Genomic DNA, 26,236 nt, shown 5'->3' on the forward strand with positions numbered 1-26,236 from the left:
TAGCGGCTGAGGCTCCCCAGTAGACCTCAAACGGGAGCTGGAAAAGGGCTTTGTCTCCAAGTTTCCGCATAACACAATTATGTTTTCTCGTATATGCGAATTAAAATCTGAAGCTATTATGTCTGCAGCTTGTGTGTCAGCCGTACTAATTTTCTAATGCAATTTACTTTGAAAAATTCAATCAGTTCAACAAGGCACTTGCGTTTGGCAGAGGGGCTATAAGAATGAGGATGCATGCTGAACAACTTCCGCACACGTGCATGCATGCGTGACGTACATGTGCACACAGTGTGTCTGTCCTTAATGTGTGGCCACTCTGCCCATTGCATCTGTTGCACAGTGTGTGCTGTGACCGTAATCGACATTATGGCAAACCTAGCACCGGCCTAAACCTAAACCGGCCGCCACCTAGCAGCCACAGCTACTCAAACAAACTTCAAACAGCAGCTGGAAAACGGGGCATGGACTGATGCCAATAGATAGAGCACGCCTGCAGTCGGTGGCATGTGGATTGACGTCAATCAGCGCAACCCAATGGCAGACAGTGAGGGCCTTTTAAAGGAGAGGTAGCCTAGCAACGGATTTCAGTGTCGTTGCAGCTGCACTACGGGTAGGCCATGTATATGTAGGTCTGCCGAAGAACAGCGTGAACACGAAGGGTAGAGGGAAAAGAAACAGCAGTACAACCAGCAGCGGCATGCTGCCAAACTTGAGGAACTTCATGCACAAGAGGCCGGGCATCTAACATCAGTTAGGGTGGTGGTACTTGTCTAATGTCTGCAATAGCTTCGCTGTACATTTATTTTGATAGGGTGGATTGGAAACGGATTTTTTCTTTGTGATGCTTTGCCGATTTTAATGTCTTAGAATCTAGCCCAATCTTCAATCTTGGTCTATTCTACACAACTTGGAGCGACAAGAGCCGTCGGTGGCAGCAGGTGCATGCGTAAGGCCAGCATTGATGGTGACTGAACGTGCCACTGCATTTGTCATCGATGCACATGGAACAGTCATGCACCACACGTAACCAGAGTAGAAAAGCACAAGGAAGGAAAATATACCCTTAAAGAAAAAAGCTAAGCCACTGAGAGGACAGCAAAATAATGACTACAAAGCTGATTGTTCGCCTTCGGTGCCCAAGCTTCAGAGCCATTGCACCTGCCATGGCGAAGACACAATTCACGTGGAACACAAAGCTCCTGCATATGAACGGCTCTTTTGTTAATGTTATAATAACTACACAAAAGCAAAGCATCATGGGAAATGTACAGTGCTCAGCCTACAGACCGTTCCTTACAGACTGCACCTATCCAGGCTTTTCGATGTTCCGTCTGGTAAGACCACAATGAAAACCGACTGAACTGAATAACCTCACCAGCTTCAGTTATGCTTCAATAACTATTCATATACCCAAAAATGCAACACGTTTGTTCAGACTCGGTTCCATATGGTATATTGGCAGTGCAAAACAGAACGAATGACGGAACACATTCAACCAACGTAGCTGGCGGCAGTGCCTGCTGCACTAAACTCCAAATTAATCAACAGAAAAGAAAAAAATGACTAATTACTAATATATGTAAGTGTTATATTAGTACGTGTTTAACTGTCTCATACTAATGTCCTCTTATACTACTGAAATATTACATCCTACTCACAACAGCGCCATGAACAATGCCAACGCTATTGCATCTCGTCTCATGCAATGAACAATCGGGTCAGAGAACATAACTGCAATGGAACAAAAACACACGAAGGTCGGCTTTCAGTGCATTGCAGAATGTGTCGGTGCTTTCTGAAAGCATCATTATATCAAGACTGCTTCACATAGATAATTATATTTGTTGGTGACATATGTGTCAGTACCATCTTGAAAGCATCCGTAAATGCCTTCATTATTTTTTATACTGACTACCATGCGGACGTGTGGCCATGCGGTACCACCGAGTCAACAGAAGCACATGTAGTGTAAGGAAGAATGAACCTTCATCCAGAAAGCTCCTGCGTCCGGTCGTCATCAGCTGTGCCGGGTAGGAGGTGGAGGTGCGCATCTGTGCGGCAGGTGGCACCAGGCCGACAAGGTCCGATCGCGAACGAACGTGGTGAGCTCTGCGAGCCCGCGAAGCAGTCATGCTTTGGTCCAGTGCTGCCATACCTGCGTCTCACCACTGCGAAGTAGTTTGCTCACGTGCAAGGCGCACAGGAGGCGCCTCGCCGGCGCAACCGCACTTCCCATTGCTGCACCTGACAGGTCATTTATTTCTCACGATAAGGCACCGGACTGCCTGTGTGGGCGTCGGTCATAGCACGTGACAGCAATTGTATCGGTTCGTCCAAAAGCAGTCGCAATGGGAGCCCCGTGCTGGATCAAGGTATGTGCGATATGACTCCATTCACAGACGCGCAAATATCCACTGCACTCACAACAGCTGCACTGAGCGTCACCGTGTCACACTCTAGCTGTACCCTGTAATATGCCTGCAATAAAACACATGCAATTTTGCTCTGCCGACTTTGACTTCGTACGCCCCCCCAGGCTTCCGAAAAGGAGACAGCGTCTCGTGCGACGCGCGGCTAGAGTGTACTAGATTGGGAGAGTGGGTCCAACGAGGGCTCCGCGCTCACGTGTCCGCGCTGAGACATTTTTTTATTGAAAATCCAGATGGCGCCACCGTCGCTTTTTTCTAGACGACGGAGCATATTTTATTAGAATGTGAAGACGTCTATCCAGCGGTCGATTTAGGCACCACTGGCCTCCTTGAAGCCCTTCAGCGGGAGCAGTGGTAAAGCAAACAGGTCCGCAATAGACATCAGTAAGAGGCGATTGGAGGATTGGTGGAAGAAAAGTAGGGAAACGACAAAGGACGGAGACGTACAAAAGCACAGTTCGCAATAGGGTATCAGAAAATTTGGACGTGGTAGTTCATAGCGTTTATTTTATTTTTTTTATTTTTTTTTCATTGGTTAACCTAGGTAGGATATTAGACAGCATAGTAGCAAGAGCTTGGTGGCGCAAGCCACCGCCCCGTTCCAAAGGGGACGCTCATAACATCCATCCATCCATCCATCCATCTGGCCGTCCGACCCCGCGCGCGGCGGAGGCCGCGGAGGCGCCGGTCGGCAGTGCCGAGCACGGCCGCGGCCGAGTGCAGTACGTGTTGTAGTTGCGTTCGAGGATGACCGTGCCTGGATTAGCCGGAGCCACGCAGTCAGATGGATCGCGTTTGCAGTTTGCTTTCCTTTTTCAACCTTATGTGCGTGTTTTCACTGTGTCGTGAGGGAACGAAATTCAGAGCTCATATTGCGAAGAAATGGGGTTCATGTACGGGAATGGTCCGGACTAAAGCCCCTGCATCTACGCGCCACCGCCGCTCTCTTTAGTCCGGACGAGGTACAGGAATAAATGAACTGTGTGGCATAAGTAGGGGTTAAATAAAAATTGGTAAGCCTTCGTTTTCTTCCTTTCTCAAGACGATATATTGTATGCTAACAAAAATTTCCCCGATGCCCTAATAACGGCAGCAATTTGACATTTAGGGAGAATGCGGGTCACATTACTCGTTACGCCCAGCAAATATTTTAGGTTAATTGTGTGTTTTGAAGATATTTACGGAATAGCCATTTTCTTTTACTTTTATGCGTCATACGCCTGAGATATGTAGTTGGTTTTCCAGATCCCCTGGGTGAATCAAGCAAAACACATTGTTTATGTTTGATTGGATTATGAAGCCTGTTATCGGTTGTCTATGTCTTCGAGCTCGCGCAGGTTTCCATTTTCACATACCGCCAATCTGAATGACGGTTCAACTGAGAGCGGGAGCGTCCTCTTTCATGACCGACCTTCATATCTGTTGCATATGAGGCCGCTCTCTTTCGCGTGGCCTGCTAGCTCGGGTGTAGGCTCGTAGAGATACTGCGGAAAATACGGCAAAATATTGTGGATGCCGCATCAGACCGAAGCGCAGGCTTTCCACGCTGTGTAGATACTTCCTGGCCTTCGATGATATGCACATAATGCCTCAGTATGTACTTTGCACCAAAGTGCTGCAGCTCACAAAAGGAGTTGGTGACTTCCAAAGGGCCGATCGGTGCGGTGAAGATCTCCCGCACGCGTCGCCTTTCATCTTTAGGGACTCCGAAGGGCGTGGCCTGACCTTTTAATCTACTGTATACGGTTTTGCAACCCACTACACAACCGTAGTTCTTTCGCCGAGTTGTGCTCATCCTCTCATTCTTCGAACACCCTGCAATGTCGCCGAGTTACGAGACAAAAGCGTACATAGACATATGCGAGGACCGTCTCCACGCGTAAACATCGTGCATGCGGCATCGTTTGACGGAAGTGAGGAAACCTCAATTCATGGCAAAGCAGCAATTTTATTGTATTCTTTTAGAGCGCAGCTCTTTGGCGTCCGTTCCTGGGTTTCGCGTCGTCGTCGGCGTTGTCGTCGGCCTCGTAACCAGCTCCGCCCCCCCTTTCATCCCCCCAGCGCTAGCAGCGACCGACTGATACCGCTGGATGCCGCTGACGCCACTAGAGAGTCAAGATAACGTGACTGCATAGAACACCGTCGCCGCCATGCAGAAAGAAAAGGAAAGGGTCCCCCCCCCCCCCCTGTTCTTGTACGTGTGGCGGATAGGGTGCTCTTCAGTTGCCGACGCGCCGGTTATTTCACGTAGGCCCCGGCACGTCGACGAATACGTGACCACCTTCCCACGGCTAGACCTGGTTCTTAGCGCTGCGGAAGCGAGGGTATCATATTGTTTGTGTCGGCATCGGCGGCGTTGTCCCTGAAACCAACTCCGCAGCTGGGGTTGACTCACTATCGGCGTCAGCGGCATCAGTCAGTCGCTGCTATCTCTTCCCTCCTCCCTTTATCGTGTTGTCCGCTTGCTGCGCGCGCTTCTGCCCCCATCGTTTGCCGCTGGGTGTACACGCCGCCCCCCTCCCCCCTCTTCCTGCGAGTCTCCGGTTGTCAAAGCGCCGGCTCGAACTTAATTCCTTTCTTCGCTCCTCCTCCAATGCAACCCCTGTGCGGTGGCAATCAGAGAGCCAGATCGGTGGCGGCGGATCTGTATATGTGCACCGCCCGAGCCGAAATTGCCGCTGCCGTTCGCCCTGTGCGGTGGCAATCAGAGAGCCAGATCGGTGATAGCGCATACATGTGTTGCTCGATTTCTTTGCCTCAATCTATCGAAAAGGTGAAACAGCTTATTTGCTGCGCTCAAATTTCGCATTAGGAAGTAACGTAATCGTCGGTAATTTTTTTTCGCACATACTAAGCACAAAAATTGACGAAACATACACAAGCGCGACGCTGTGTTCAGCAGAGTAGAACTTGTTGCTGGGCGAGTTGGTTGGGATCTAAAGAATACATTGTTGCGCCAAAAAAGTAGACAATGCAAAGTTGCGCCAAGAAGTTCAGTAGACGGCGGCGCGTCGGAGCAGACGACAGCTCGGCGCCGCCAACCACCGGCGGCAGGCGTGGTTCCGCCGGGCCGCCGAGGCACCGGATTGGCCAGAACGTCAAAAAAGGAGAAGCTTTAGGATGGATGGATGGATGGATGTTATGAGCGTCCCCTTTGGAACGGAACGGTGGCTTGCGCCACCAAGCTCTTGCTACTATGCTGCCTAATATCCTACCTAGGTTAACCAATGAAAAAAAAAAACACTATGAACTACCACGTCCAAATTTTCTGATACCCTATTGCGAACTGTGCTTTTGTACGTCTCCGTCCTTTGTCGTTTCCCTACTTTTCTTCCACCAATCCTCCAATCGCCTCTTACTGATGTCTATTGCGGACCTGTTTGCTTTACCACTGCTCCCGCTGAACCCAAGGGCTTCAAGGAGGCCAGTGGTGCCTAAATCGACCGCTGGATAGACGTCTTCACATTCTAATAAAATATGCTCTGTCGTTTCCCTAGCTTTACCGCAGCAAGCACATGCTTCTTCTTCCTTCTTATATCTCGCTTTATACGTGCGTGTTCTAAGGCATCCCGATCTCGCTTCGAAAAGTAATGAGCTTCCCTTTGAGTTATCATAAATGGTTTCTTTCCTAATTTCGTTTTTTCCCCTTAAGTAGTTACTCATGGCAGGTTTCTTTTCCATTGCCGCCACCCATGAGATTAATTCAGCCTCTCTGACTTTCCGCTTGACCTTCTTTGTTGCTGTGTTGCCCACCCCACAGGCCGCATACTTGCTGGTAAGCTTCCTAGTTCTTTTCCTCCACTGTGAATCAATGTTTTGCCTGTACAGATACCTGAACACTCTCCCAGCCCATTTACTTTCCTCCATATTCCTCAGCCGTTCTTCATACTCAATTTTACTGCGAGTTTCCCTCACTTCAAAAGTAGTCCAGCCCATATCCCCCTGCACAGCTTCATTTGTAGTCTTCCCGTGAGCGCCCAATGCGAGGCGACGCACTGACCTTTGGTTCACATCGAGTCCTGATTGTACCCCTGATTTAAAGCAAACAACCGCATTTCCAAAAGTAAGTCCTGGAACCATTACCCATTTCCACATACCTCGGAGGACCTCGTACCTATTGTATCCCCATAGCGCTCTGTGCTTCATTATGGCTGCATTTCTCTTCCCCTGACTGTTATGGTTTTTTCCTGTGTTTCCATATATCCGTTGCCTTCGTTTATCCATATACCAAGGTATTTATATTCTGTTACCCGAGGTATTTCTTGGCCCCTATCTGACTGTCTGTTCACTGTTTTCATTGAATACAATAACACCTGATTTTCTAACACTAAATTTCAAACCTAAATTGTTGCCTTCCTGTCCACAGATATTAGCCAGACGTTGCAAATCACTTTGCTTGTTTGCGAGCAACACAATGTCGTCCGCATAAGATAAACCTGGGAGTTGCTGCTCTATTACTGTACCTGCCTGTTTGTATGAGAGATTAAACCCGATATTACTTCCTTCTAGCGCCCTCTCCATCCTCACCATGTACATCATAAACAGCAGCGGGGATAAAGGGCACCCCTGCATCAGTCCCTTGTTGATATGAACTTTCTCCGCGCTCCTCATCCCTTCCCATTCAACGCAAACAGTATTTTCTAGGTAAATCTCTCTCAAAAGCTGTATACAATCGTTACCTAAGCCTTCACCTTCCAGAATATCCCACAAAATGCTGCGGTCTACGTTGTCATATGCTCCTGTAATGTCCAAAAAGGCCACATACAACGGTCTGCTTTCTGCTTTTGATATTTCAATACACTGAGTAAAGTACTGAGTAATACACTGAGTAAGAAGAAGGCGACTGCAGCGCCGCCCCAAATTTCAGCGTTCTTTTACCATTTTACGATAGGAATAGTAATTTTGACTTGCGTGTATTCGCGTTTAATTACAATTTAGAGGTTATTCTGTAAGCAGCGAATAATTAGTTGCGATTAGTTTTGAGCAAACCAACTTTACGTGCCTTCACCATCACCAGCCAAGCTTAGCCGTTTTAGGCCTACGAGCCATAAAATCCACAATCGAATTCGGAATCAGCGGCATCTAATGAATCAATCTTCGTAACACACGCTAGTTGAGAGAAAGCAGTAACTGCAGCCACTTCTCCTAGCTTGCGAACTTCACGCATTACAGCGAATTAAGCTGTTTCGTGCTAGGTTAGAGCCAACGTTACTAGACTAGGTTCAGTTGTCAAACTCTCTGTAGGCGCCGTACATCCCGAGTGCCCCCGTTTCATAGTTCGCCGCCAGAGGGCGGAAGCACCGCAGGTAGCTCTACGCGGGCGCAACTCTGCGTTTGCGAAGGGGTTCGGGTCCTCCAACATCGCAACTTACGTACTCAGCAAGTGTTTTCACCGATGCGTCTTTAAATGTTTGTTTAGTCTCGCGTTTAGTAGATTGATTAAAAAATTTTACGTAGCTGTGAAAATGCTGCTGCGCTACCCCAGAATGCGCTGTGGAGTCCTTAGTCGAAGGCCGCAGCAGCCCCGGCCGTCCACTGCGCTCTATTAATGAGCTGTTGCTGATGAGTAGCTATAAGTAGCTGATTAGTAGTTGTAATCAGCTGTTGCTGCTTAGTACTAATTAATTATTCATGCGAACGCATGGTATGACTCATGAGGCGATGTTAGCGCGACCACACGATGGTCCAAAAAAGTCACGGGAGCCCAAGCGAACCAATCGAGGCAGTTCACGACGCCAGGTAAGGCAGCGTGGATTAAGGCGGAGTTAATTAAGGCACAGTTAATTAAAATAGAGTAAAGGCACTCGAACCCGCGACCGTTGATGAGAGTTGAAGCCTCGACCATTGGTGGTGGCAATTAATTACCTGACTAGGTGAATTAAACAATTAATGATTAAATTAGTTAATTCACTAACAATCAATTGAATATATATATATATATATATATATATATATATATATATATATATATATATATATATATATATATATATATATATATATGCTACGGCAAACAACATTACCTTGGTTGTGACCAGCTACGCGGCATTCGCATATTTTAAAGCTCTGCCTGAGGTTAGTTGGGACACACGGTATATACGCACTCTCAGCACTTCATTTCGGGATGAAAAGGAATGAAGCTAACAATATTTCTTTCAACAGAGAAATGTTGAAACCTACGTGAGCTTTGCTCCCTTGCGAGCAGACTTGCACATTCAAAGTAGGTTATGGCTGCAGGAACGGAGCATAAATATGTATTCGCGTCACTAAATAAAATTGAATGATACGACCCGTAAACTCTTCAACACGCACACGGCATTTAAAACGCACAAGAGTGTCGCAAAAATGCACCGAGACTGCAGCAAAACACGCATGTATACAACGCGCCAAAACAGATGAACAACGGACAGTGCTTCGTCGCCCCGTCCGCGCCGTGCTGACCAACGTTGGTGCTGACCGAGCAAAGTGCGACAGCAGCGCCACGAGATGTGAGGATCGGTGGTGGTAAAGCCCCAGCATCCACGCGCCACCGCCGCTTTCTTATAACAACCTTTGTTGTGCGCACGGAAACCAGCAAAAGAGGCCCTACCCCCTCCGCGCGATAGGAGAAAAGTGTGGCGGAAGTGACGTAGTAGGTTCTCATTTTTTGCTGCTTTTTTATTTTTTTGTTGTATGGTCACGCCTTTTGGGCCACAATGGTGGCGTTGTTCTGATTTTGAGCGCTCACACGTGTTCCTCTGGTAGGTTTCGTGCCGTGGCAAAGGCGCTGGGTGGGCGGGTTTGCGTTAGTCACCGTGTCTTGTTGCGCTGTGTTACCTGCACCGTGCTCTGCCGGATGTTGCGCGAGCGCTCCGCGCGCGAAACCGCGCGCAGCGCGGCGTGGTTTCGCGAAAGATGTAAACAAGAGAGGAGGGTGGCACAAAAGGCGGAGCATCGCCATGAGCAACGCCAACTTCCGGCTTCACTTTTGCTTCACAAAGAGTGACGTCAGGGCCTCTCCTTAGTTTCTTTCCTCCGTGGTTGTGCACCACCTATTCCCCTCACACCAAATCCGGTTCCGGTATTTCCGGTTCCGGCATTTCCGGTTCCGGCGTTTTCGCTTTCTGGAGTCATAGGGCGCGTTAAGTTAAGGCGCTCGAGCGCGCTCTAGCCAGCAGAGTGCGCTCTTTTAAACTTAACCATAGAGTTACTATACTGACTCTAGAGGACAAGCTACCCATAGGGCCCATGCATTAAAATCGGGAACCTCAAGAACGCCGCCATGTTGCTACGCGCCGAGGTTGCCAGCTCCTGAGACGCTTGCTAGACTTGGTGACAGTAGTCAGTTTTAATCCGACAACAGTAGCAGCGTAGCAGGCAGCATGGCGTCTCGCTTGAAGTGTTGTGATGTGTGCGTGCAGCCGTGTGTTTGGGCTTCATAAGTCGGTTCTTTATTCTATGTTGCGGGATGGTGTGGGTGTGGTCCATGTTGGCCGTAGAGCTGGCAGTTATGCAACCGAGGGATGATCCTGTTCAAGCTTCTGGCGGTATGCGGTTTTCAGCGGTCACGCCTGTTGCAGGAGTGTCACTCGACGACGTTACGAGCTCGAAGCTGTGGTCAGATTCCTCGTTGGCGTTCCGTAATTATCTTCGCACGGGCGCGGTATGTTGCAAAAGCCGCTTTCGCGATCTATCGTCGTGACGATAGATCGGGTTTTTTATTATTATAAGTAATGATCCAGCTGTAGGGCACATGTAACCGACAAACGGAAGTCTCAGGAGAGCACCTGAGATGGTAGTAGAGCAGGCGGCGCAGGAACTCCAGGGCACCCGAGGGACAGTGGGGGGATCAAAGCTCGAAGCAGAACGGTACGTAGGTTGGGGCCGCCGAGGCAGGTGTGTGCCAGGGAGTGTTCGCACGGACAGCTCCCCTGGCACGCGCAGCCGTGCCTCGCAAGGTCGAGATACTTTAAAGGCACCTGCGCCCATGGTCTTTCTTTTGCCTCGGCGCAGTGAGCACGATTAACGAGAATAATGTGGAGGGCATCCGGTGCAGTCGCGAATGCATCATGACAAATGTAGCTCGCGTCGCCTGGCGTCTGTAGTAATATCAGAGTTGGTTGTATGAACTTTATGCATAATACGTTTTATTACGGTACCTCAACGGAATGGGTCTAGAGGACGGTGTTGGTACATTTTTTCGTACCGCCCTAATCCTATACCCCCACTACAAACACACACATACCCCCTTTTTTTTATGTATACATACAATTCCTTGCCATGACGGATCATAGCCTCCTTTATTTTTGAAAAATAGAGGAGGCTGTGGACCGATTGACCAGTTCAAGTTGTCAACTTGTCAGTAACTGTCGTAGGAATCACTGTAATAAACATAATTCCACGATCGGATTGTTTACTTTCATTTTTTGTTGTAACACTGAGGACTACATAGAACTTTATTTTGTATATGTGAGAGAAGTATGTGGATATCACGAGCTTAAGCCAATGTGCGATACACAGACAAAGCAGCTGCTACAACATGAACTGCATTGAGGGCCACACAACACATACGTAATTAAAGGTGCAAAATATAGGGGGAAGCTTCAAAATACGCTCTGTAGCACTGCAAAGTATAACATATATTGTATGTGTACAATAAATGTTCAAAAATACAATGCATCAATGTACCATTTGCCTTCACGTTTATTATGAAGTTCAAGTTTACTGAAGTTTATTATGAGCACATGTACAACAGGGATCAACTAACACACCCGCAGTCGAGGTGGCTGTTCGAGGTGTGCTGGCTGCCTCAGTGTAAGAAAAAGAAATTGGGTAAATGTCGACACCAGTGCCACTGCTTCTTGCCTCTGACCTGCACGTGCCTCTGCGGCATCTTTGTGCACAAGTGTGCTGGCGTGGTGAGGCGTAGGAGTCATCCGAGAGAAAGAGTATTGTTTACATGGAGGAGTGGCTGTTCACATTGCCTGTCACTTTCCCTCAAATGTTTCCTTGGCGACTAGGGTGACACACCCGCAGTCAAGGTGGCTGTTCGAGGTGTGCTGGCTGCCTAAACGAAATAAAAAGAAATTAGATGAATGTCGATACCAGTGCTATTGCTTATTGCCTCTTACCTGCATTTGCCTCCACGGCCTCTTGGTTTGCGGAGTCTGTATGAGGGAGCTGCTGTGGCTAGGCGTAGGCATTGTCTAAGCAAAAAGAAAAGGCCATTTAAATGGGGAATTATGGAAATAAATGCAGTTATGTCTGCTTCTTGCACTCTTCTTGCCTAAAAGTTTTCAAACATAGTGTCCAGAACACACCAGCACTTTGATTGCTTCTGCTTTTTACCTGCAGGTGTTGTTGCGAGATCCTTAGTATGGCTGCGTGCAGCATTGTAACACTTGGTGGAGGCATTTGAAGTGGTAGCCAAAAATATAAAGAATCATCCTTGTCTGCACGAATGCTTTCAATTTCTAAATGCAGTGGTAACTATCACTATTGGTGCAAGGCCCCCCCACATCTATGCGGCAAGTGCCATAGCTCAAAACTGAATTGTTCCTTTATGTTTCACAAGGCATCTGATATGTCCACATTAGATGTGATGTGTTTGTTTTTATTTATCCCAGTGTGGAGAGAGCATCATTAAATGGCTGAAGTACTATAGCGCCTAACAGACGACACAAGAAGAGACGAGCGCTTATGTCCGTGTCTCTTCTTCTTGTGTCGTCTGTTTGGCGCTATAGTACTTCAGTAATATGCACCAACTAGCCCAACAAAAACTTCTGCTGAAATATCATTAAATGTTTTGTTTATTTTTGCGTGTCTTGTTTTTGGTTTATTTCTGAATTTATCATGATGCTAAAGTGACTTATGTAATGGCAATCAGCTTTTGTTTTGCAGAAAAACAATGCATTTCCTGACCCATTGTTTGACATCCCCTCACTCGCATAATTTTGCAGAGTATTCTACCTATATTGACTTGCTTGACCTCCACTAAAGGGTCTTGCATTTTTAAATACGACTCTTTGCTTAAAATCATTCGACACTTCTCATAATTTCTGTACCTTGGGCTTCTGATGCTCTGCATTCACTATTTTTGCTTGTTTCTGACTAGAAATGTCTTCTTTAATTTAGAGCTTAAATTTTACCTTTGGAACACACGGAAGGGCTTGCCATTGCATATCTGCATAAAATTTGGGAAACATGTTTCATTAAACATTTGCAAAATCCCATTGAAGATTGATGAATGCAGCTTGCAGTGTGATATGACTGAATGAGCCATAAAAGTAACTCATCTCACTTGGTAAATGAAAGCACATATTAGTGTGATGCACAAGATACGTTACACTAACGTGGTGGGTTCTCTTGCTTATAAAGCAAAATAATCGGTGCGCGAGAAAAAAATTATTTTTGCATAACCCTTGTACACACTGACTTAAGGAAAATGAGCTGGAGCTGTCCACATGATGTACTTATTTTACCTGCGAGTATGGTCAACAAAAATGTGTCCCAGCTGCTTAGTGGTATTCCGGATTATGTCAGTATTGCATATGCGCCTGTTGTCGAAAATAATTGAATTTTGAAAGTGCTCGCAGGGATCTGATGTGCATATCTGCAGTTTATGGGTACATGTAAAAGACTCAGCATCAAGTGCAAGTGAACGGTCCCACAGGCCCGGAGTCGATCATGCAAATAGATTCGCTGCACAAATTTGTGACCAGAAAAGATATGCCACATGAAATGGCATGCAAGGAAGTGTTATTGAAAATATTGCACAGTTAATAAAACGCCTAAGCTATTAATATGTGGCTTGATGCACTCGTTATGCAAAACGGAGGTGAGGCGTGCAGACAGGAAACAAGAGTAGAGTATTTACAAGCAAACAACACGCGCGCCGCCCACTTCTCTACTCTTGTGTCCTGTCTGCACGCCTCACCTCTGTTTTGCATAATGAATCCTTACGAACTAGCTCAGCTTTCTGTCGTTCTAAGTCTCGATGCACTCTATTTCGTCCGCATTAGGCACTCGCCTCTTGATTACTTCGTGGCACAGAAATACTCGGTCATCAGGCTGTTTTTCTGCTGTGGCCTTTGTAGAATCATGATTGTTCAACGTGCAACAATTAAACAGATTCTTTGAGTTGCTTGTGGCTTCGCCAGTACAATTCCGGTGCGCTGGTCCGCCTGTCCAGCAATTTCCTACTGAAGGGAAACCTGCAAATAAAAACACCGCTCCGCATGCAGAAAAATGCTCTACTGTGACGCTTCTCGAACGATTGTGATGTACCACAAGAGCTGCCTACTCGCGTGATATTCTCAACAAGGAGATAAATTCGTTTACTTACATGTGAAGGTATATGCCAGACCACTTCGGGGCTTCGGTGGCACATAAGGCACGAGTGTGTCATAGCGTCCGATGTCGACGCGCGATCGCATGTCAAACGAAACTACTACGCATCCAAAAAACAGATTCGAAACCGAAATTCGCGTTATCCTTTATTGCATGAATGCGTACATCGTAATTTACATAAGTCACGGACTTAGCGATCGCTTTCTGTAAACTTAATATTAACGTACCACCTTCATAAAGCCATCAGGTATGCGTTTTTAGGTGACAAAGCATAAGGTGACCTGTACGTGTTCTCAGCTCTTTCAATAGTAATTGCGCTGGCCACATTGACCAGTAGCAACAGGGCGGCGCCCTAGAGGTTCCCACTTTTCCGGCCCAGCTTTTCCTCTAGAGTTGTTCTACTAACTCTATGAACTTAACGGCTAAAAAGCGACTTCTGGTGCGTGATTACGGAGCGCGCTCTACGCGCACCATCCTGGAAACGGTGCGCGAGAGCGCGCGCCTGCTACGGCTTCCGGAAAAATGACGTGTTTCCTACCCTTTCCACTGATGGAACTCCGTTCTCCTTGCCCACCCGTGTCTCCCGCCGCCGCGCAGCCGGGCGCCTGAAGCAGACGATGTTCTGAAGCAGGCGTGATCGGGAACTTGTGTTGGCGCGGTTTGAGCTTGGCGCGAACCGAAAATGACGGCACGTTCATTACTTGCCAGACGCACAGGTACGTAACCGAATAGTCGCAGTTTGGCACCTTCTCGTCGCTACAATCATGTGTACGACTTCTTCAGGTCCTCATGTTATCATGCAAGAGGTTGGGGCAGTTGAAGTGACGTCGGTGGAAGCGTCTTCGCCCTTGGATGGCGTAGTGCACATATTCGGTGACGGTGAGTACTAATAAACATCTTCAAGGGCCAGTCGGTGCATTGTGACGGTTGTTGACAAATGGCGCAAGCTACGTAAAGGATAACTCACTAGGATAAACCCGAAGACAGTTGAAGTGCTTTGTGTTATCGTTCACCCGGTCTGCGCAATTAGTTAACCGCTGCACGTAATCGCACCGTCTTTGTCTGCTTTTTACATTCTGATGTCCTCTAAATATGTTTTCCTTTTTTTTTTTGTTTCCAGATGCTAACGGTCCTTCAATGCCACTTGCAGAGCCAGGAAACGAAGGCTGTGAGTATGCCTTGTTTTGGGGGTCACGATATCCCAGCTTTCGCACTGTCATTTCACATTTCACTGTAAGCACGTAATTTTCCATGAAGGCATCGTGTCCACCTAATATACATGATTTGTTGTACGTGTAGTACATTGTGACTATAATATAGCATCCGTGTGAAGCTGTGTGTGCTGCCAAACCTTCCCACAAACCGACACGCACCTTTTTTTCTGCAAGCTTTAGTAAAGTTGATCAACACGCTGCGTCGGGCTGATTGCTGACGACGCATTAAATTTATTGGCCGCCTTGTCACTCACTTTTTCTGCCTTTTGGCGGATTGTATGCTTTTATTATTTATTTATTCACAAATTACCCTGCAGCGCCCATAGTTTGGGCGTTAGAGCAGGGGGGTTACAACATGGAATAAAATACATTTTCACTTGCCCTGTGCACTTGCTTTTGATTCAGCCTGTTCCAATGGTTAACTGGTCGGACAAAAATGAGTTAGCATACATGTTCGTCTAAGTGGCAGAGCACTCCAGGATTTTGCAATCATGATCAGTGTGCCTTGAGTTGTAAGGAGGTTTCCTGAGGTAGATTTCGCTGTTAAATCCAGCATTGTTATAGTAAATCAAATATGAACATTTTAACCTAAGTTTATTCCTTTATCATTTTACAGACTGTGTGCAGATATTGCACCCAGCATTGATAAACTAAATGCATATCTTTTTTCAGTTATTTGTATTTGTTATTTCTGTTAATGTAGCATTAAGTAGTGCCACTTCGTAAAATGGTAAGCTATCAGTCATGCAGCATATGTTCCTTATTTTTTTTATTTCCCAGGTGACCACATGAATGAGTATGACCTCTGCGTGGCCGATGATAGTACCGACTGGGACCTGGCGGGTGACCACAATTACAACAGTAATTCCACACATAATTTTTAAACAGTGTACCTCATCATCATTATCGTCATCATTTATTGTACCCTTAAAAAAGGGTCTTTTACAAGGCATTACATAGGAGGGTTAAGAGATACCAAAGGACACGTCATAACATGCATGTAATATTTGACAGAACAGCTGAACAAATTAATGTGAAACAAGATAATATAGTTGCTGTCAATGGTATCACGGGTAGTAATAACATTTATAGAAGATATTAAGGAATCAGATACTGAGAAGAATAAAAGTAATGTTGAATAATAGATGTATCGACGATATTACAGGCAATGAGATGCAAAGCATGCACAGTGAGGAACAAAATTACAATCATTCTTTAAACCTGACACTGTATACATGTTATCAAAATAAAAGTGAGAGGCGTACAAGCTTTTATTGAAAGTCTACATAGTATGAGGATCAAACAAAAGCTGATGATAAGGACACTCTAAATTTAGCTGCGTCATGCTCGAGAATGACAGCTGCGGGTACACTGTTCCACTCTCGAATAGCTGACTGGAGGCAAGATTTGTTAAGTACAGGTGTAGAGCCATGAAGATGTTGGACGCTTGTTGGAGCATTGTCACTGCTGATGAAAAATATATGAAGTATTGCCCACATTGAACTTTGTGTGCAGGCTTGTTATGGGCTGTTTTCTCTTCAGTTCTCGTCACAAATACTGACATTAAAACTTTAATTTCTGCAGGTGACCCTAATGAAGGCTCCAGCTTTCATCGTGCTGAAGCTGGTACAGCAAGGGATGCCACAAACTGGTCCCATGCTGAGGTTCTTCTTTTGATTGCAAGCTACCAGCGTCACATACTAGATTTTCATGACAGGAAGAAAAAGAGAAAACATATTTGGATGCAAATAAGCACAGAAATGAGGGAGCGCGGCTATTTGAGAACAGCCTCCGATTGCGAGACGAAATTTAAAGGTCTAAAAAGAACCTATGATAAACATCGGCAACACAAGCGGAAGAGCGGAAGGGATAGGAAGGAGTGGCCCTTCTACAGGGACATGGAGAACCTGTTGTCTTCAAGTGCAGAGTACCAAGCACCCATTTCATCTAGCATGCCTACGCAGCCCTCCACATCAGCCACGTCACCTGTTGGTGTACAGCTCTTGGGACCGGCTCAGGAAACTCATGGAGCCACTGGTGAGAACACTGATGGTTTTTCTGATGAGCGTTGCTCCCAACACAATGCGGCACAAGTTGCTGCCAAGGCAAAACGCCGTAAAACGCCAGCAACTCTGTTGCAAGACATCCTGAGCAACATGGAGGCATGGCAGGATGAAGAACGCCAACGCTACAAGCAGCAACTAAAGATGCAAAGAATGAAGCTGAAAATGCTAAAGCGCATTGTGGACAGCACCATTTAAGATTTTTATTAATTAAACCAGTTATTTTCTGGAGTTAAATAAAAACAGGAACGCATTTTTTTTTTTTCGGCTTGCATTACTGCCAGCAGACTCTACCCGAAAGCAGTCGGCGAAAATCGCCGTTAAGTTAAGCTCCGAAGGCGTCGCACTCGAGCGCACTCGAGCGTGCTCCTTTGGAGTTCGGAGCGCGCTAACTTAACGCGCCCATAGAGTTAGTAGAACAACTCTAGAGGAAAAGCTGGGCCGGAAAAGTGGGAACCTCTAGGGCGCCGCCCTGTTGCTACTGGTCAATGTGGCCAGCGCAATTACTATTGAAAGAGCTGAGAACAAGTACAGGTAACCTTATGCTTTGTCATCTAAAAACGCATACCTGATGGCTGTATGAAGGTGGTACGTTAATATTAAGTTTACAGAAAGCGATCGCTAAGTCCGTGACTTATGGAAATCACGATGTACGCATTCATGCAATAAAGGATGACGCGAATTTCGGTTTCGAATCTGTTTTTTGCATGCGTAGTAGTTTCGTTTAGGTTTGACATGCGATCGCGCGTCGACATCGGACGCTATGGCACACTCGTGCCTTATGTGCCACCGAAGCCCCGAAGTGGTCTGGCATATACCTTCACGTGTAAGTAAACGAATGTATCTCCTTGTTGAGAATATCACGCGAGTAGGCAGCTCTTGTGGTACATCACAATCGTTTGAGAAGCGTCACAGTAGAGCATTTTTCTGCATGCGGAGCGGTGTTTTTATTTGCAGGTTTCCCTTCAGTAGAAAATTGCTGGACAGGCGGACCAGCGCACCGGAATTGTACTGGCGAAGCCACAAGCAACTCAAAGAATCTGTTTAATTGTTGCACTTTGAACAATCATGCTTCTACAAAGGCCACAGCAGAAAAACAGCCTGATGCCGAGTATTTCTGTGCCACGAAGTAATCAAGAGGCGAGTGCCTAATGCGGACGAAATCGAGTGCATTGAGACTTAGAACGACAGAAAGCTGAGCTAGTTGGTAAGGATTCATTATGCAAAACAGGTGAGGCGTGCAGACAGGACACAAGAGTAGAGAAGTGGGCGGCGCTCGTGTTGTTTGCTTGTAAATACTCTACTCTTGTGTCCTGTCTGCACGCCTCACCTCCGTTTTGCATAACGAGTGCATCAACCCACACATTAATAGCTTAGGCGTTTTATTAACTGTACAATATTTTCAACACTTCCTTGCATGCCATTTCATGTGGAATATCTTTTCTGGTCACAAATTTGTGCAGCGAATCTATTTGCATGATCGACTCCGGGCCTGTGGGACCATTCACTTGCACTTGATGCTGAGTCTTTTACATGTATCCATAAACTGCAGATATGCACATCAGATCCCTGCATTTTCAAAATTCAGTTATTTTCGACAACAGGCACATTTGCAATACTGACATAATCCCGAATACCACTAAGCAGCTGGGACACATTTTTGTTGACCATACTCGCAGGTAAAATAAGTACATCATGTGGACAGCTCCAGCTCATTTTCCTTAAGTCAGTGTGTACAACGGTTATGCAAAAATAATTTTTTTTCTCGCGCACCGATTATTTTGCTGTAGAAGCAAGAGAACCCACCACATTAGTGTAACATATCTTGTGCATCACACTAATATGTGCTTTCATTTACCAAGTGAGATGAGTTACTTTTATGACTCATTCAGTCATATCACACTGCAAGCTGCATTCATCAATCTTCAATTGGATTTTGCAAATGTTTAATGAAACATGTTTCCCTTTTATGCAGATATGCAATGGCAAGCCCTTCCATGTGTTCCAAAAGTAAAATTTAAGCTCTAAATTAAAGAAGATATTTCTAGTCAGAAACAAGCAAAAATGGTGACTGCAGAGTATCAGAAGCCCAAGGTACAGAAATTATGAGAAGTGTCGAATGATTTTAAGGAAAGAGTCGTATTTGAAAATGCAAGACTCTTTAGTGGAGGTCAAGCAAGTCAATATAGGTAGAATACTCTGCAAAATTATGCGAGTGAGGGGATGTCAAAGAATTGGTCAGGAAATGCATTGTTTTTCTGCAAAACAAAAGCTGATTGCCATTACATAAGTCACTTTAGCATCAAGATAAATTCAGAAATAAACCAAAAAACAAGACACGCAAAAATAAAAAAAAACATTTAATGATATTCCAGCAGAACTTTTTGTTGAGCTAGTTGGTGCATATTACTGAAGTACTATAGCGCCAAGCAGACGACACAAGAAGAAGAGACACGGACATAAGCGCTCGTCCGTGTCTCTTCTTCTTGTGTCGTCTGTTTGGCGCTATAGTACTTCAGCCATTTAATGATGCTCTCTCCACACTGGGATAAATAAAAACAAACACATCACATCTAATGTGGACCTATCAGATGCCTTGTGAAACACTAAAGGAACAATTCAGTTTCGAGTTATGGCACTTGCCGCATAGATGTGGGGGGGCCTTGCACCAATAGTGATAGTTACCACTACATTTAGAAATTGAAAGCATTCGTGCAGACAAGGATGATTCTTTATATTTTTGGCTACCACTTCAAATGCCTCCACCAAGTGTTACAATGCTGCACGCAGCCATACTAAGGATCTCGCAGCAACACCTGCAGGTAAAAAGCAGAAGCAGTCAAAGTGCTGGTGTGTTCTGGACACTATGTTTGAAAACTTTTAGGCAAGAACAGTGCAAGAAGCAGACATAACAACTACATTTATTTCCATAATTCCCCATTGAAATGGCCTTTTCTTTTTGCTTAGACAATGCCTACGCCTAGCCACAGCAGCTCCCACATACAGACTCCGCAAGCCAAGAGGCCGTGGAGGCAAATGCAGGTAAGAGGCAATAAGCAATAGCACTGGTATCGACATTCATCTAATTTCTTTTTATTTCGTTTAGGCAGCCAGCACACCTCGAACAGCCACCTTGATTGGGGGTGTGTCACCCTAGTCGCCAAGGAAACATTTGAGGGAAAGTGACAGGCAATGTGAACAGCCACTTCTCCATGTAAACAATACTCTTTCTCTCGGATGACTCCTTTGCCTCGCCACGCCAGCACACTTGTGCACAAAGATGCCGCAGAGGCACGTGCAGGTCAGAGGCAAGAAGTAGTGGCACTGGTGTCGACATTTACTCAATTTCTTTTTCTTACACTGAGGCAGCCAGCACACCTCGAACAGCCACCTTGACTGCAGGTGTGTTAGTAGATTCCTGTTGTACATATGCTCATAATAAACTTCAGTAAACTTGAACTTCATAATAAACTTGAAGGTAAATGGGACATTGATGCATTGTATTTTTGAACATTTATTGTACACATACAATGTATGTTATACTTTGCAGTGCTACAGAGCGTATTTTGAAGCTTCCCCCTATATTTTGCACCTTTAATTACGTGTGTGTTGTGTGGCCCTCAATGCAGTTCATGTTGTAGCAGGTGCTTTGTCTGTGTATCGCACATTGGCTTAAGCTCATGATATCCACATACTTCTCTCACATATACAAAATAAAGTTCTATGTAGTCCTCAGTGTTACAACAAAAAATGAAAGTAAACAATCCGATCGTGGAATTGTGTTTATTACAGTGATTCCTACGACAGTTACTGACAAGTTGACAACTTGAACTGGTCAATCGGTCCATAGCCGCCTCTATTTTTCAAAAATAAAGGAGGCTATGATCCGTCATGGCGTATACATAAAAAAAGGGTGTATGTGTGTGTTTGTAGTGGGGGTATAGGATTAGGGCGGTACGAAAAAATGTACCAACACCGTCCTCTAGACCCATTCCGTTAAGGTACCGTAACAAAGCGTGTTATGCATAAAGTTCATACAACCAACTCTGATATTACTACAGACGCCAGGCGACGCGAGCTACATTTGTCATGATGCATTCGCGACTGCACCGGATGCCCTCCACATTATTCTCGTTAATCGTGCTCACTGCGCCGAGGCAAAAGAAAGATCATGGGCGCAGGTGCCTTTAAAGTATTTCGACCTTGCGAGGCACGGCTGCGCGTGCCAGGGGAGCTGTCCGTGCGAACACTCCCTGGCACACACCTGCCTCGGCGGCCCCAACCTACGTACCGTTCTGCTTCGAGCTTTGATCCCCCCACTGTCCCTCGGGTGCCCTGGAGTTCCTGCGCCGCCTGCTCTACTATCATCTTAGGTGCTCTCCTGAGACTTCCGTTTGTCGGTTACATGTGCCCTACAGCTGGACCATTACTTATAATAATAAAAAACCCGATCTATCATCACGACGATGGATCGCGAAAGCGGCTTTTGCAACATACCGCGCCTGTGCGAAGAGAATTACGGAACGCCAACGAGGAATCTGACCACAGCTTCGAGCTCGTAACGTCGTCGAGTGACACTCCTGCAACAGGCGTGACCGCTGAAAACCGTATACCACCGGAAACTTGAACAGGACCATCCCTCGGTTGCATAACTGCCAGCTGTACGGCCAACATGGACCACACCCACACCATCCCGCAACATAAAATAAAGAACCGACTTATAAAGCCCAAACACACGGCTGCACGCGCACATCACAACACTACAAGCGAGACGCCATGCTGCTACGCTGCTACTGTTGCCGGATTAAAACTGATTACTGTCACCAAGTCTAGCAAACGTCTCAGGAGCTGGCAACCTCGGCGCGTAGCAACATGGCGGCGCTCATGCGGTTCCCGATTTTAATGCATGGGCCATATATGGGTAGCTTGTCCTCTAGTCAGTATAGTAACTCTATGCCTGGAGTTGCGCTGCTGGAATTTCCGCTTTGACTGCTGTTAGACGATGGTGAGACGCCCGCGCGTGCTTAGCAGAGCTGTGGTAGTCACCATAAGAAGAATGCGAAAAAGGGGACAAGCTGTTGTATTGCGCTGTAGTAGTTCGCGGTCACTCTTTTCCAAATGCACGAAAAACGGCAGTGGTGTGCAAGCGCCCAGGTACTACATTCCACTGTACGTTGTCGCTCTTGCCACAACGGGTCGCAGGTTGACGCGAAGCAGCGAACACGAGCAGATCGCTGGTTACGATAGGCGGTGGTTCTTGGATGGAATCGCATTCACAGTTTCAACCGCAGCTGGTGCAATTAAAGCTTCTCCAGCGACGCGAAAGTAAACAACGCTAAAAAACAAAACGGCACCTCCACTCGGAACAGGAAGCTGCAGCTACGTATGTTCTGCTTGGCACCGGAAGCTAAGGGGGTGAGTGGGAGAGGAGCGTGGAATTTTCTAAGAGTGTACACTCTTAGACAATTTTACACCCTTTGGGGCGTATCTTGTCCCACAACAATAATCGTCATCTGCCTTGCTCGCGTTTCCTTTCTTTAACGCTGCGAGCCCGGTACTTCCCAGTCACGAACGGCATGCGCGTTATCTGTGTGACGCAGCATTCTCGACAGGAAAGTAGCCAGAGCCGACTTTTCAAGAAAGGAAACGCCAGCACGGCAGATGACGATTATTGCTGTGGGACAAATACACACCCCAAAGGGTGCAACCGTTTTAAGAGTGTAGGGTAACGAGTTACATAGCGCAAAAAAATTACACAGGGACAAGCAGAACACAGGACGAGCGCTAACTTTCAACAAATGATTTATTGCAGCTGGTGAGTATATATATACTCACTGGGACGCCACTACAATAGAGCAGACTGAAGGGAAGGAGGAAAAGACAGTCATGTGACTACTATGCCCAAAAATTCAAGCTCTTTCCTTGATAAAAATATAGACGGCGTGCTAACGCACTCTTCACCTGCTCTGGCTATCTCAGCTGCTTCCACAATTTCCCTCGTAATCTTATTCCTGTGGCGATAGACAACAACGGTTCGTTCGAAAAGCGGGAAGCAAGGAGCGTTCGCGTCACACTTTCTACAATGGGCAGCTAGATGCCCATCTATTGCAATGCTCTCCACTTTGTTGCTATGCTCCGCCAGACGCACGTTTAAACATCTGCCCGTCTGGCCCACGTAGTACTTCCCACACGAGAGTGGGATCTTATACACAACATTGCGGGTGCATGCAACAAAAGGATCTTTGTGCGCGGTAGCGCAACCAGGCTTTGGTTTCCTCATGGGACAGCTCATCACACTCAACCTCAAGAGTTTGTTAGGTGCTGTAAACACAACGTTTACACCAGAACGTTGCCCGACCTTTTTTAGGTTGTGGGAAACCTTATGAAAGTAGGGAATTACCGCCACTTTACGTTTTTCCCTTTCTTCTTTCCTTTCTCTTACGTAGTCCGCTCTCTGCTCATCGCTCATGCGTGAAGTTAGTTTCTTTTGACGATGCAGGCCTTCAGCAACCGAGATAATGATATGTTTCGGATAGTTCGCTGCTTCCAGACGAGCCACCTGCTTACTAAGGCCTTCATCTAGTAAGTGAGCACATGACTTAGATAGAGCGCATGAGAGGAAAGAACGTACAATGCTTCTTTTTACGAGTTTAGAGTGTGCAGAACTGTACCTCAAGGGCGGCTTGTTAGCTCTGGGCTCATATACCCAACACACGTGTTCGGCTTTGAAATGCAAACGCAAGTCTAAAAATCTGATATTGCCTTGCGCTGGAAATTCAGTAGTGAAAGTAAGTGGCCTATAATACTCATTGAAAGAGGCAAGAATACAGCTAACAGCAGGGTTTGAACAGTCAAAACGGCAATCTACCTGAGAACTGGCAGCCGGAACAAGTAGTGATCTATCTAAAAATACCAAAAAATCGTCTACATATCTAAAAACCTTCAAAACTCCCAAATCACCCACCCGCGCGGCAAAAGCCTTGTCACAACGAGCTAAAAACAGGTCACTTAATATGGGCGCTATGCAAGAGCCTATGCAAACACCCTGCTTTTGCAGGTAAATGTTATTGTCAAATTGAACAAAGGTAGACCTCAAATAAAATGATAAAAGCTCTAAAAACCTTGCCACACTAACACCACAAGCGTTAGAAAAAAGGACAGTGCCGTGCTCATCTATTGCCGCCTCAACACTGCGCAGCAAACCCTCATGTGGCAATGAATAAAACAAATCCTTTATGTCCACAGAAAATGCAGTTAAACACTGGCCGTCAGCTCCATTTAAAAAGTTGATCACATCTGAAGAATCTTTGGTAAGAAACGGATCCGCCACGTTGAGGAGTCTCAGGCTATTTTGCAGGAATTCTGCGACGCACTTCTGCCACGTCCCGGATTCAGAAACAATGACACGAAAAGGACAATCATCCTTATGTGTCTTCGCGGTGAAAAACATTTCTAGGCAGTCACCGTCAGCGCCATTGATTTTCTTTGCAACGTTTTCCAAATTAAGGTCTTTACACATCTGCTTAGCTCGCAACTTTACTTTCTTCAGCGAAACACGTCGAATAGGATTAAAGACAGCACATACCGCAGCACAGGCTTTATCACGGTAAACACCCTGTGAAAGCACCACGAAACCCCCTTCCTTGTCCGCAGGCAGGACACATAGCCTGCGTTCCCGAAGTGAAGCCGCCACTCGGCCGATGCGGTCACCCGTGCGCTCATGTCCGCCACAAGAGAGCACCTTGACTCCCTGAGAAACACAGGCCTCACGTTCCTCCACAGGCGCCATCTGAGCCACATCACGGACGCAAGTCAGAAGCTCAGCGGGATCCTTCCGAGGCTGAACGGCGAATTTCGGACCGAGGCACAGAATTCGGTGAACATCCTCAGGAACGTCGGCGTCACCAATAGCGTGGAGCCTGTCCTCACTATGCGCGACCTTGCGGGAAGCCAAGGGACGAAGGGCGTCCAAAACGCTGTGCCAGAAGGTTTCAGTGGAGTGTGTCAACAGCCTTGAGTGTTCCCACCATCTTCGGCGTGCTCGCCTCACGTCGTCGTCACAAAAGATGCTTGCGTACAACCAGTCACGGTAGAAGCCAGCCTGTCTATGCCACTCAGCACGGAAAATCTTGCACAACTTTCTGCCATGGTTAAAAGACGGAGGGAACCCCCCAAGCATAGCCAGAATTGCAGGAGGTAAAATCCTGGACCGAACGCAGAACGAGAGGGCACGAGCTTGAACCTCGGCATAGGCCGCACGAGTAACCAAAGAACAAAGATCAGGAGGAACAGCATAGGGAAGGCCCAAGGTACTAGAAATGCACTTTAGCAGGGAAGAAGTTTGGGCGTGTTGGTGGTATGCATTCAGACTGGGATACATAGCGCAAAAAAAATTACACAGGGACAAGCAGAACACAGGACGAGCGCTAACTTTCAACAAATGATTTATTGCAGCTGGTGAGTATATATATACTCACTGGGACGCCACTACTTGCTTCCCGCTTTTCGAACGAACCGTTGTTGTCTATCGCCACAGGAATAAGATTACGAGGGAAATTGTGGAAGCAGCTGAGATAGCCAGAGCAGGTGAAGAGTGCGTTAGCACGCCGTCTCACCCGCCGTGGTTGCTCAGTGGCTATGGTGTTGGGCTGCTGAGCACGAGGTCGCGGGATCGAATCCCGGCCACGGCGGCCGCATTTCGATGGGGGCGAAATGCGAAAACACCCGTGTGCTTAGATTTAGGTGCACGTTAAAGAACCCCAGGTGGTCAAAATTTCCGGAGTCCTCCACTACGGCGTGCCTCATAATCAGAAAGTGGTTTTGGCACGTAAAACCCCAAATATTATTATTATTATTAGCACGCCGTCTATATTTTTATCAAGGAAAGAGCTTGAATTTTTGGGCATAGTAGTCACATGACTGTCTTTTCCTCCTTCCCTTCAGTCTGCTCTATTGTAGTGGCGTCCCAGTGAGTATATATATACTCACCAGCTGCAATAAATCATTTGTTGAAAGTTAGCGCTCGTCCTGTGTTCTGCTTGTCCCTGTGTAATTTTTTTTTTGCGCTATGTATCCCAGTCTGAATGCATACCACCAACACGCCCAAACTTCTTCCCTGCTAGGGTAACGAGGGCTCCGCGCTGAGGCATTTTTTATTGAAAATCCAGACGGCGCCACCATCGCCTTCTTCCGGAGGCCACGC

General features: G+C 46.5%; 2 protein-coding genes across 5 annotated transcripts in view; one reads left to right on the forward strand and one right to left on the reverse strand.

Moving 5' to 3' along the window:
* Rubicon (run domain Beclin-1-interacting and cysteine-rich domain-containing protein rubicon) overlaps nucleotides 1–2,607 on the reverse strand; it is a 461,889-nt gene extending 459,282 nt beyond the window's left edge. For 3 of the 4 annotated variants that reach the window (XM_070531460.1, XM_070531458.1, XM_070531457.1), the window contains exon 1: nucleotides 1,985–2,607. In XM_070531460.1, coding sequence (XP_070387561.1) covers nucleotides 1,985–2,153 — 169 coding nt within the window. In that variant the 5' untranslated portion in view covers nucleotides 2,154–2,607. The remainder of the gene's footprint in view (nucleotides 1–1,984) is intronic. The other variant, XM_070531461.1, reaches the window with a different exon arrangement.
* Nucleotides 2,608–14,373: 11,766 nt separating this feature from the next.
* LOC139057263 (zinc finger protein with KRAB and SCAN domains 2-like) lies at nucleotides 14,374–17,312 on the forward strand. Its single transcript, XM_070535147.1, has 5 exons — nucleotides 14,374–14,473; nucleotides 14,541–14,636; nucleotides 14,878–14,925; nucleotides 15,752–15,832; nucleotides 16,556–17,312. Exons 1-5 carry the CDS (start codon nucleotides 14,440–14,442, stop codon nucleotides 17,230–17,232), a joined length of 936 nt encoding a protein of 311 aa, XP_070391248.1. The 5' UTR covers nucleotides 14,374–14,439; the 3' UTR covers nucleotides 17,233–17,312.
* Nucleotides 17,313–26,236: the final 8,924 nt, after the last annotated feature.

Source organism: Dermacentor albipictus, chromosome 1 (assembly GCF_038994185.2).
Source record: "Dermacentor albipictus isolate Rhodes 1998 colony chromosome 1, USDA_Dalb.pri_finalv2, whole genome shotgun sequence".
Taxonomy (NCBI): Eukaryota; Metazoa; Arthropoda; class Arachnida; order Ixodida; family Ixodidae; genus Dermacentor; species Dermacentor albipictus.